This window comes from Thermobia domestica, chromosome 2 (genome assembly GCF_964235325.1).
Source record: "Thermobia domestica chromosome 2, izTheDome1.hap1.1, whole genome shotgun sequence".
Lineage (NCBI taxonomy): Eukaryota > Metazoa > Arthropoda > Insecta > Zygentoma > Lepismatidae > Thermobia > Thermobia domestica.
The window spans coordinates 45,456,953-45,470,326 of NC_137455.1; the positions used below are offsets into that span (position 1 = coordinate 45,456,953).

The 13,374-nt window shown below is 36.1% G+C and overlaps 1 protein-coding gene across 2 annotated transcripts in view; it reads left to right on the forward strand.

Moving 5' to 3' along the window:
• Positions 1-13,374, forward strand: part of AlaRS (alanine--tRNA ligase, cytoplasmic) — a 79,814-nt gene that overhangs the window by 26,512 nt on the left and 39,928 nt on the right. For both annotated transcript variants that reach the window (XM_081740758.1, XM_081740763.1), the window contains exons 2-3: positions 305-482; positions 10,990-11,178. In XM_081740758.1, coding sequence (XP_081596884.1) covers positions 336-482; positions 10,990-11,178 — 336 coding nt within the window. In that variant the 5' untranslated portion in view covers positions 305-335. The remainder of the gene's footprint in view (positions 1-304; positions 483-10,989; positions 11,179-13,374) is intronic.

The following is a 13,374-nucleotide window of genomic DNA, read 5'->3' on the forward strand; positions in this document are numbered from 1 at the left end:
TTTGTTTTGCATATGCCCACATTCATGTCCAGTTACATCTAAAGAAGCTAAAAGCAATTTTGTGTCCGAGCATTATAGTAGTGTATGAGTGAATTCCGGATATGTGAAGGCCCATAAATATGCAAATTACCTATATAGGCCGATAAAATTAGTAGAATACACATTGGGCTGCGTAGAACTTTGCATTTGAATCAATTTTACAAGAATCCCGCGGGGACACCGCGAATGTACCTTACAAGTATAATTGAGTAAATTTTTTTCTATCTTTTTGTTTCGAAATTTAATAAATTAATATTCTTTTCAGATCTGATTTGCACTAAGGTCAAGGATTCAACATGGATAGTTCACAGACATCTAAAGAGGTGAGAGAGACATTCCTGAAGTTCTTCATAGAAAAGAAGAAACACGAATATGTACATTCTTCTTCTACAATTCCGTTGGATGACCCTACTTTACTCTTCGCTAATGCTGGTATGAATCAGGTGAGTGTCTTATATTTCATTTATGGCTTCTATTTGAATTAGTTGTATTTATTAATACTGAATGATATATTTTGTCTTTCGATACCTTGCCTTTCGACAACCTTGTGTATTATTCACCGAACCATATACAGAATGCGGCAGTAAAGTTCGGTTAGATTTAATAGGGTGAACGGAACTTATAGGGAAATGGTGTCTCTTCAGCTTTTTACGTAGTCGCCTCATCTCTCAGTGCACATTTTTGCGTGATGGTACAGCAAATGGAGAAACAAGTTAGCAGTGTCACTTGTATATCAAGTGAAGGAGTTTAGTTTGTATTGCATGATAATTTATCAATTATTACTGAAACCGGAAGTGGTAGTAGATTTCTAACGTTTCCGGTTTTAGTAGAGAGATTAGAGCAAAGATAGAGTACAGTACAACCCCTCAAATCCGAACCCCGGAAATCCGAAAACCCGGCAAATCCGAACACGTTCTCAGGAGAGAAAAAAAAAAAAAAAAAAACTACAGCTGGAAAATGAAAAAAAAAAATAGATTTAATCACAAAAATTTAATTTTTTTTAAGGTTTTAACATTTTTAGACTTAATGCTTATTCAAAATCATTATCTAATTATATTCTTACAAGAAGACAGTTATAGATATGCGACAATCATTTTGGACATGAGTATACACCCGCCAGTCAAGGTCACTGCCCTTTCGACCATTGGGCCACCCTGTCTAACCTCAGTCGTTGTTTTACCGCCAATTCAGTGACGAAATAAGTACGTAATATTATTTCCCGGGTAATCCGAACTCCCCGAACAGGCTTCAGCCCCAATTAGTTCGGATTTGAGGGGTTGTACTGTATATTCTTGGAACGCATAATTGATTGCAGAAAATCACTACTCGCTATCTATTACCATTTTTCTCTATAGTGATCAATGTTAAAACCGGAAGTGGTTGATTTCTCCTACTTCCAGTTTGAAGAGAGGATTTAGATAGAGAATGGTACCTTTTTTTAGAACGCTAAATCGATTCCAAAAAGCGGCGTGTCGCTATCTGTTACCGTGTTTGCTTTATGTAAATCCATATTGAAGCCGGAAGTTGTAGTGAACTTTTATCACTTCCTGTTTTAGTAGAGAGTTTAGGATGAAGATGAAGCATATTCTTGGGACGCTTAATGATTGCAGAAAACTTCTACTCGCAATTTTTTTTACCGTTCTTGCTCTATAGTGATAAACGTTGAGGTCAGAAATGATTCATTTCTGGTACTTCTCGTTTGAATATAATTCCCATCAACGAATCTGATTTCCAATATTTTTTTACCCTCTGCATCTTGGCCAAAATTGATGGTGTTTCATCAACTAGTTCCTGAGGTTTTTTATTCCAGACGGATGAATACAAAAATACGAATGGAGAGACAGAGTTAAGGTTAGTGTAAAGGGACAAGCTTTTTCGATAGATGTCACTACAGTCTCCGTACTTCTCTTATGTATTTTTTACCTTTCACGAAAATTCACGATTTATTTTACAAATTTCAGCCTAGAGACTTCAAATTTTTAAAAAAAGGAACTTCATAACCCATCGAAGGCAATAATCCTTGCCGATTTTTATTTAGAACTTTCTTCATTGTTGAAATAGTTATATTGTTAAAGGTTTGGATATTGATTTCAACAATCATGCCATTTCAACAATGAAGAAAACTTGAAACAAAAAATCGACATGGATTGTTGCCTTCGATAGGTTATGAAGTTCCTTTTCTAAAAATTTGAAGTCTCTAGCCTGATTCTTTATCTCAGGACTTATTATATGGCAATCGCTAAGTCCTCTTACTCTCTTTTTATATCTCTGCACTCTTTTCGTTTTCTCTCTTCTCTCGTTCGATTTAATATCCTTTAGCTGACGAGGCACTTTACCCTTTTCCAGCACGTTACCTTATACAGGGTGGCGCCGCGCCGAGCCGACTGACATATTTCAAACTTGAGTATTACGCAGTCGTAATATTTTATATTGGTGGGAACTGAAAGAGGAAAGAATGCCACGTTATATGGTCAGTCGCAATGAAGTATTGGTGCACAGAGCATCGAGTTACCTCAGTTCTTAGCTATTACGAAACTAAGTCTGTGCCAGAAGTGCTGCGTTTATTTAGACGAAATTTTAATGTTGATCTCTCCACGTTCTCAGAAGTTCGCACTGTTCTTGGAGCTCCATGTTTGACATCCAACACACTACCAGTCTCTTCAAACTTCTTCACCCAAGCCAATATGGTATTCTGAGACGGAGTCTTATCATGTCGACGAACATTAAAGTTTCGCACTTCTGACACAGACCTAGTTTCGTAATAACTACGAACTGAGGTAACATGATGCTCTGTGCTCCAATGGTCCATTGCGACTGACCATATAACGTAGCGTTCTTTTCTCTTTCGGTTCCCACCCCGCCAACCAATATAAGTTATTACGCCTGCGCAATATTCAAGTTTGAAATGTGTCAGTCGGATCGGCTCCACCCTGTATATTTGAACTTGCCCATTTTCTCTTTTTAAAATAATAATAATAATTTAGAATAGTTAATGACGAGTATGATAATTATCTGCTGCGGAAAGATTTAGATACAGTAAATCAATGGTGCGAAAATTATTTATTAATGATCAACTCTCAGAAAACTAAACATATGACATTCACTAATAAAACTCAATATTTTGTTAGCAAATATAAAATTAATGGAGGAACAATAAACAATGTTGAACAAATCGAAGATCTCTGTAATTTGTATGATAGACAATTAAAATTTGGCAATTATATAAATGCCATCTACAAGAAAAACAATAGGTTTTATATTTTATCAATAGCCTGATTTTATAAAGGTAACCAAGAAAGTTCTATCGCTTTTTGTGGAGGTCTGTGTTCAGTTGGCCCTCACCCGTGAGTTGAATGAATGGGGGTAATGCGAAGGTCAGTTGTTGATGTGGCAGGGTGTCTATTGGTCACGAAAGTCAAGAATGCTACGAAAAAGTCACGAAATCAGAAAACGGTCATGAAAGTCAAGAAAAAGTCACGAAATTTAGTTTTTGGGTCACGATTTTTTGTTATCTGTACTAATATAAGTACAGACTGGAAATTTTGTTCAATAAAACATCAAATTTCACCACCAAAATTGTCTATAGTCGGTTTTAGACGCTACCAAATCTCTAGCAAAGCATCCTTCTATCGCATGCATGAAAATTCGGCTTAATTCGTACCCAAATTCCCTCTTGAGAATGTTACGAAATTTTATGGTTTGATAAAGAAAAGGTCACGAAAAAGTCACGAAATTTCATTTTGGAATTTTAGTAGATACCCTGTGTGGGTATATCCAACATATTACCTGGATGTGGCAGTTCAGTTACACCGTGAACTTGGGTAAGAACAGAGTGAACATGGGACCTCCACAGAGGTGTGTATGCTGCAAGAGTTCAAACTGGGGTCAAGCGCCGCTGCAGCGGGGCGGAAGATATGCCAGGCCTTTGGTGAGGATGTCGTGACTACGCGGACAGTGCAGCGGTTGTTTAACAAGTTTAAGGACTGTGACGAAACACCCGAAGACGCACCACGTGCCGGAAGACCAATACATGTAAAAAATGAAGATCTTCAGGCAGTTATTGGGCCAGACATGTGAGAAACTGGGACTACAATTCAGTGTGAGTGGAGAAACCACTCAGCAGCATCTCCATCAACTTGGAAAGCACTACAAGTTTGGTCGATGGGTCCCACATGATTTGACTCAGGACCAGAAGGCAACGCGAGCAGACACCTGTGTTTCTTTGCTGTCTCGTCTGAGGAAAGAGCAACTTGTGGACAGAGTGCTGACATGTGATGAGAAGTGTGTCCTGTACGAAGCTCCACGGCGCCATCATTGATTAGCATCCTATGAACTAGTTCCAAAACAGCCGAAACCAGCACTGCACTAGAAGATGATCCTCCTGTGTTCGGTGGACTGCTCGCGTCATCGTGCATCAGGAGCTACTACCAGCTGGTCAGAGCATCAATGCAACTATGTACTGTCAGCAGCTGAACCGTGTTCAAGAAGAACCAAAACTCTGGAGCCAACACTTCTGAATCGCAAAGGGGTCCTCCAGTTACAGGACAACGCTAAGCCCCACGTGGCTAGGATGACCCGGTACACCATTCTACGCCTTGGATGGGAAACACTATTGCATCCGCCATAATCCCCGGACATTGCACCGTCCGATTATCACCTGGTCAATTCCTTGAATAATCACCTTAGAGGACACCAGTTCAAATCCCTAGTAGAGGTGCAAAATGCACTTGATACCTTCTTCGCTTCACGGCCCACCAAGTTCTGCCGTGATGGAATCCATGGCCTTCCAGAACGTTGGCAGAAGGTCGTCGATGTTGATGGGGACTATTTTTGATCTTCCAAGTACGTCTTAGGTGAGATACCGATGTTCGAAGGTGGTGGGTGAAAAAGCGACAGAACTTTCTTGGTTACTTTTATATAAATGGTAGTTCTTATGTGTACCTATATTAGACACTTGTTAGATCCAAACTGGAATTTGGTTCAGTTGTCTAGAACAGTTTATCTAATACACATGTTAACAAAATCGAAGCTTTACAGAAATGTTTTATAAGGCTACTATGTTATAAAGTGAAAAAGGATTATTATGTACGTGAATATAGATATTGGTTAATATTTGGGGATATTCAGTCCCTATTAGAAAGGAGGAAAGTTATTGATAAATTATTTATTCAAATGGTATTGGATAACAAATATAGTAGTAAATATTGATTAGAAAATATAGGAATAAGAGTGCCGATTTATAGTGTTAGGAATCAATCAACATTGGTTGCATTAAATTCAAAATGTGAATTACTAAGAAGGGTGACAATGTCTCAATAATTTAAAATGAACATATGTTAAGAGAAATATGAGAGTATTTCTTACAAAAATTAAACTCTTTTAACTTATGACAAGGGTTTTAGCTGCCAATCTTTATTTTATTGTTACTATGTATTTTCAGTGTATTTTCAACGAACTTAAAAAGTTCGTTACTGAATTCTCTATGTCTGTGTGTGTGTGTGTGTCCATCCGTCTGTCTGTTATTTGCGATTTTTTCAATCTTGAACCTTGCATTCGATAGAGCATCAAAAACTATCTGAGAAAGTGATTAGATTTTTTGCGTCACTTTTACCGTTCCCGAGATATTGGCCAAAAAATGACTGATTTCCAGAGATTTAAGGAGCCATATCTCGGGAACTGTAAGTCACAGAGAGATCATATTGGTGTTGATCAATACCTAAGAGGATAGTGAATATTTTGGTACCAAATAGTAACAAGTGGCCACTGATCAACAGGCTATTGGCCAACTGACCACTTTTCCCCAAATATTGGCCAAAAAGTTCGAATTTCGGGAGATTTAGGAAGCCATATCTCGGAAACTCTAAGTCATAGAGAGATGATATTTTGCGAGAAACAGAACAAGGTGCGAATAAAAAGATGTACTTTTACATCTAGGAACGATGACAGTTATCCTTCCCGCTCCATCTCTCCATTCTTTCTAAGTTCGTTCTGGCAATACTCTTGGAGCATTCTCAACTGGATTTGTGTTATAATCTTTTATTCAAAGAACCAGTCTCTTTTATGTAAAAATATGACAAGAAGTGACCAAGATTTTTGTATGCTGGATGCACAATGTTAAGCAAGATTGATTCATTCTTTTAAACGGTAGTTAAATTAGACTTTAATTTGTATATTTCTGTTAATTGTATATTATGAAATTGACTGCTTTTTTTAAAATTTTATTTTATATATCAGTTTGAACGTTATAATTTTAATATATTAATCTTCTGACAGAGCATTTAACCTTCTCTAATAGCCATTGTATACCATAAATTTTCTGGTCTGTTTAAAATGATTATATAATGGTTTTAACAGAGAGCTGTATTTTTGCCTATTAGCTGTTCATAGCACTTAAAATAAAGTTACTATTATTATTAGATTATTGTTACAAAATCCCTCGATCATCCAAATAAAATACATATATAAAACAAAGCAAGAAAAACTTCTAAAAAAATCATTTAGCAAAGTGCTTAATCTTTGTTAATCGCCTTTCTTTGTTTTATGTCTTTGTCTTTCCTTATATTTTAGTTTCTTCTTATCTTTCTTTTTTACTTTTTGTTTCTCACTTTGGTTCTCACATTTCAGATGCGTCTGTATGATTTCTCGCTTTAGTTTCTTTTATATATGAACATTCTCACATACATTTGTAAAACTTGCTTTCTTTTTGATTTTTACCTATTTCTCTGTAGCTAAACAGTTTTAAAATGTATTTGCACTACTCGCTTTGTAATGTGCCACCACGCTCTCGGGAACATGCTACAAACAATTTGATTTACACAACGATGAGAACTTATTTATTCGAGTCAGACACTGCAAATAGAGAACAGCACAATGAATTTTATTAGTAATTTAAGTTACACTCTTCGACTGTAAAACAAATTGAAAATAATAACATACATTTTCAATTTGTTTTACAGTCGAAGAGTGTTTTAATATTCTGGTGTTGGCCGAAAGTGATTAAATTGAAGAACACAACCTGCATCTAGAAGAAATTAAAAAAATGGATGTAAATATATTGAATATTACACAGTTTATATACATGAAATTGCTCAAATCATTGAAGTTTTACATTATTTATACGAGATTTAAAGTTCTTTTTAAGATATTTTTGGGGTAATTACAATAGTAAATATCTACGCATCTTACGACGAGCATATCAAACCGTAAGACTTAAGTGTAGAAGTAAGCAAGAGCAAAGAAGCTATTCAATATGTGGTATAGAAGTTTCCATTCATACGTAAGCATTCTATTAGCGCAATATATTCAGTGTTAAGCAACAGAGTTGGCAAAAACCATGATTTTTATTGAAAAAATAAAAAAAACAGTTTTTTTTTTGTTTTTGTTTAAACCAGGTTTTTTTTGGTTTAAATAATTTGCTTTATGTATTTATATCACATATGGACAGAAATAAGCTTGTTTTGCCTTGGTGTTAGTATGAAACAGCCGGGTTATGCTGGAAGGGGTTACATAAGCTTAAAGCGGAATCCAAACCGCTTCTCGGCTTACGTCCAAGAGAAATTGTCCTCCATTTGAACTCGAAACCGGGACTGATTGGCCACAAATGCGATACGTCTGCCGACTCCCTCACGAAGGACTCCTGATAAAAATACGTTGTTAATACATACCTGTTACAGATACGTAATACAGATCTTTACATATTTGTTAATATAATCGTCAAGAGTCATTAGGACATGCGGACAAAAAGATAAACAATTGCACAAGTGGAACCATTATACAGAATTACATATGGACAATTTCAAAGTACTACAGAGTACAGAAGAACTAATTTAGTCCAAGTCAGTTCACTACGACTTTTATTAGTCCAAGTTAAAGAAATATAACGACTTACTTTGCATATCAGTAAAAAATGTGAATAAAGATACGAATTATTTGAGTCCACTTTGGCTCTGACCCATTTATACATAAATAGTTACCAAATATTCTTGTTATTTCAATAATTGCCTCTCGTGGGGTTTGTATGACCCCCCCCCTCCCCCAAAAAGTACGGCATTTCGATGTATTTTATCAATAGTAAACATTATTAAAACGAAACAATGTTTAGAATTTTCCTTTGGTTGCATAACAATAATAAACTATTAAAAAATCACAAAAGAAACATCCATAAAGTTACATAAAAAAAGTTGCTTTTGTAATATAATCTCTTTGAGTAAAGAATGGGGAATTTAGGTCTGAATATAGTACGAATAATATATGAGAGTGAAACGTGATAACCCACAAATGTGTGTTCATCAAGTTTTTACGAATAGTTACACTTTTACGAACATTTTTTCGTTTTTTGGTTTAAACCTTTTTTAAACAGCTGGTTTAAACCATGGTTTAAACCAGCAAACCCTGTTAAGCAATACAATGAATAATATAATATATTCTAAAATCGCTGCGGGCTAGGAAGAAAAACCTTCCTTTCATAAATCACAACGCTTAGAACATCAAAGGCAACATGCTTTAACTACAACACACTTCTAGGCAAATTATCCATAAAAATTTTCGTTACTTCAGATTACAGTAAAGATAGCAGTTATCGTAATTGGTTTGCTGGGAAGTTAATTTGGTTTATGTTGGTACTTACCTTGTGGCTACCATATGCATACGTCTAGGAACTCTTGTGAGTGTCATGCACGGTCCGAAGTCTTGCTTTGACATCTGTAAACTCAAAACAAATGAATCATGAGTAGAAGGAAGGATGCTATTTGGCTAATTTTATTTCTAAATATGTATAATTGATTCTTTAATAGATATGATAGTAATTGCAAAGCCTACTGTACCCAATATAACCACGCAAAATCAAGTAACTAAGAGTACAGAACTTTGTTAACTAAAGGAATATAATACGTTATATTTAGTGAAGTATATACTTAAGTCTACTTTCCGATTCTACCAACTTATCATAACTCCATAGAATATGTTTTAGATTCTGGATTTCTCTACATTCAAACGTTTCGTTATTTTTAATATTTAACTTTTTTAAAGTATGACTTAAAAGGACCATGTCCTAAAGGATATTCCATAGTCTCTGTTTCCGTGTATTCAATTTTTTATCTTGTATTCTTAATTGTTTTGTATTTTTCCTATTTTTGAGCTCTAATGTTCTTATCCATTCCTCATTCTATTTTTATCTGTTAGTTTATGAAGTTCATTTTCCGGTACCTTGCGTAAAATTTCGATTTCTTTATATTTTATTCAGGACTTGATTGAGTTTTCTGATGCTAATAAGTGTGCAAAATTTTCCAAATTTAGTATGTTTTTGGTCTTCAGTTGGAATTGTTCTTGTGATTTTATTAATTTTTTATTAAGATTCCTCTTTGGACTTGACTTTTAGTTTATTAATTGGGAACAAATTGTGCCCAAACCCCAGAACAATAGTTTATTATTGGCTTTATCACAGTCGTACTATATAATTTTATTGTTTTATCTGGTAGTTTGAAGTCTTCTGGCTAGGGTTAACAGAGTTTTAGTAAACCAAACTCCTTAAAATCATCTTGATGCCCTGCAGTTCCTTTGTTACGACCGTCTTGATGATCTCCATTTGATCAAACATCAGAAAATGAAATGAAATCTCTGAATTTTACGTCCCACAATTACGCCGTGTGGGTTAAAGGAGACGATGATGATGAGAAATAAGTGAAATGAAGAAAGCAGGACGAAACGGGAGAACCCCAAGAAAACCCACGAACACAGTGTTTATCCACCACAAAGTCCACTCGGCGCGAGCTGGGATCGCAAACATGAGAGTTGATTGAAACAACGATCTGTTTGTTGAAACTTCACCTGCATTTAAGATGGAGTTTCAACTTCAGGAACAGAAAGTAGTCTGCTGGAGCCAAAGCTGGCGTGTGCAGTAGACAATGTTCAATGACTGTCAAACCCGCTTGACAATGTTACAATTGTGTGAGGGGACATTGTCTTGGAGAATTCAGTTGTGTTTTTCGGTGGAGGAGTCACTTTATAATCAGTAAATAGAAGCAACCATTGTTGGTGTGGCCTTGTTGCAAGAAATTTACGGTAAATGAGATCCTTGGTATCAAAAAATTAAGTCAACAAAAATTTGACGAGTTACTTTCCTATGTGAACCTTAATTGGTCTTTGTTTTCCTGTCCCCTCGTCCTCCGGAGACTCCCTGCTCTCGTGGAAGCATTTGTGCCGGTTCTAGGAAATACTTCCGTATCAGTAAGCATTCTGTAGCAAGCCGCTGCTTTTCGTAGGTAATTTTCCCAATTTTACATACAAAACTTGATTAAAGCCCCCTACTCCATACAGAGAACATAACCGTGTTGCTGTGCAGTGTGTAGCACTGTTCAATTTTTCTGCTTGACTATTGACCAGAGCTTAAAATTTGTTCCATCACTCGAGAGATACATGTGCTCGTGACGCTATTATTCCTATGATGGGCCTCTTCAACTAGTTGCAATACAAAATAAATAAACAAAATACAAAAGAAATTTAGAAAGTTTAATTACAACATAGCATCATAGAACTTAAAAACAAGTACAGAAGAATAGAATCGAAAATATTATTGTGTGTTACATGTAACTGAGAAGTACGTCAGACACCATAATGATATTAATAACAATTGTTTTTCCTTAACCATAAACTTCGTGTAAGAAAAAATTTTCGGACTAATCGTCTGAGAAACTCTTTTTCAGTTGTAAAAGATTTTGTTCTTCAAATTTTAATTTGCCACTTGTTTTTAAGTAAAATAGTGCAATTTTTACGTAGTCTGTCTTCATATTCTCCGAAGAAAGAAGAGCAATTGTCACTGCACATTTCGTATAAGGAATAGTTAAGGAAGAACAACAATTACAGTTAAATTAAAAGGAAGCTACTTTGGTCATGTTAACTTCGCATGGATTATATTGAACGTATTTTAATTGAATATTTTTTGTTATATTCCAGTTCAAACCCATTTTTCTGGGCACAGCAGATCCAAACAGCGACTTAGCTAAATACGTTCGAGTTGTGAATACACAAAAATGCATTCGTGCTGGAGGAAAACACAATGACTTAGACGATGTTGGGAAAGATGTATATCATCACACATTTTTTGAGATGCTGGGAAATTGGTCTTTCGGTGATTATTTTAAGGTAAGTAATAAATTATCTATAGATGTAAAAATGGAAAATGTCAGTAGTATTGAAAAATTACCTGTGATAGTGTAACAAGAAGTTTTCTCTATACTGTTCCATCAGTTCTTATTACTGTCTTTGTCAGCAGAATTGGGCCACACACAAGCTATTTAACTCACTTATAAACAATGCTTGTTAAAAGTTCTGGAACGGCTGAATATCTCGGTTAAAGTGCATTTTGCTGAAAACGTGGAAGTAAAACGTTGTACGATGTCAAGAGAACTATCGGAGGTCGTGCCAGTTAAAATAGGTGCAGGCCCATTTTTTCTCTCCTGTATATTACCTGCAGAGAGATTTTCGTAATGAAGAACTAGGAGCGTTAGACTTAAGTTATTTATACCAGTTTCTGGGATCAGATACATTTTTAGAGTTAATGTCACACTTGTTGAACACATATGAAAAAAAAAAAAAAGGTTACATCTACTGTAAACAACATATTTATAACAAATACGGAAGATTTTAATGAAAATGCTTCTGTTCAAATAAATGTCTAGCAATGTAAGTTTTGATTGGTTGGATTGTATTTTAGCGTCCCTTTCAATACCCAGGCTTCATGAGATGTGGACGTACAGCTTAACGTGGTTTTCGAACCACACGAGTTCCCACCAGGAATCGAGCCCACTATATAGCCACGAGGGAGCTCTTTTATTTAAGTTTTGAGTTTATGTGTGTTGCGTCCTTATGCAACACCGAAGTAATGAAGGTTGGGTCACACTATTAACGTTGGGTCCGAAATACGACCGGGGCTTGCATAGTTACCGAATGCACAAACCGTCATACAGATCAACTCATATCCATTTTACCTTCACAAACCATTACTGCCTTGCCTCCAAGATCTTATTTAATACATTAATCGTTTTCAAATTCTCTTTGGAAACACTTTGCTGAAAATTCCTCTACTGGGGCCATTTCTTGTAACTTCAATCACAGAAAATTAGTTTTCTACAAAGGTAAAGGCTGGAACGATTTGAAATGTGGTGTTGGGGCAGAATGCTGCACATATCATGGATCGAAAGGAAAAGGAATGAAGATTTACTAAAGGAAGCTAATGAAGAACGACAGTTCATGTCGGTTCACCGATTGGATCATCGTGTTGATAGAGGGAAAGGCAGAAGGAAAACCAGGAAGACGAAGACCAAGGATCGAATATCTAGATGCAGTTACGAAGAAGAGACCAACAGCTCTCCCAAGAGAGAGAAAAGTTACCCATTTCCATGTTGCCCACCATCCTATGGTTGAGGTGAACAAGAAGAAGACAAAGGCCGTTCAATAAATTTTGCACAGATGGATATAGTACAGAGTGATTCTTTTAAAACTCACGGATTTCATTTAGGTCTAGAATTTCTAACTGAGGTCCGATTTTCACGCAGTTTGTGGCAAATGATAATATAAGGATGGGAGATTTATGAGACTATGTTTACTGGTTTAAATTCATCCGGGATAATATCGGCCACGCCTCAAGAAAAACAGCAAATATTCGCCAGTGTACCTTGCAATTGGAATGAGGTTTTGGATTTTTGAAGCGAAATTGCAGAATACAAATTAAGTGTTAATCGGTAACACCCAAAAATCCGATGTTGAATAGCTACAACCGATTTCTTGCGACAAACAACGGAGAGATTTCTTGGGCGACCTAAGGAGTCGATAAATGACATTTTCCACAAGAGCTGCCTACAGGGTCCGATGCTTCCCTGTCTCACTCAGAAGCGATCCTGTTTCTTCCAATTTATTCACTAGCAACCATAGATATATTATGTTACTATCTGGGGCAGAACGTGAGGCAAATTTATTTCTAAATGACGGCGAAGCAACAACAGATTCCGTTTACCAAAAACTTTTAACGATAAACTCATGTTGCTCCAAAGAGTACACTATTCTCACTGTGTCCTGATTATACTCACACAGTAGCACAGAATTGTACAGCGCAATTCCCAATACAACGGCCCAGTTTCCTATTTCTTAGTCTTATGAACCTTGGCGAGGTTTCCATGTGCGAAGAAAACTCAAATCTTCACACCGCACCACACTTGATTCCAATTGTAAGGTACACTGGCGAATATTTGAGGTTTTTGTTGAGGCGTGGCCGATATTATCCCGGATAAATTTAACCAGTAAACATGGTCCCATAAATCTCCTATCCTTCTTTGATCACTT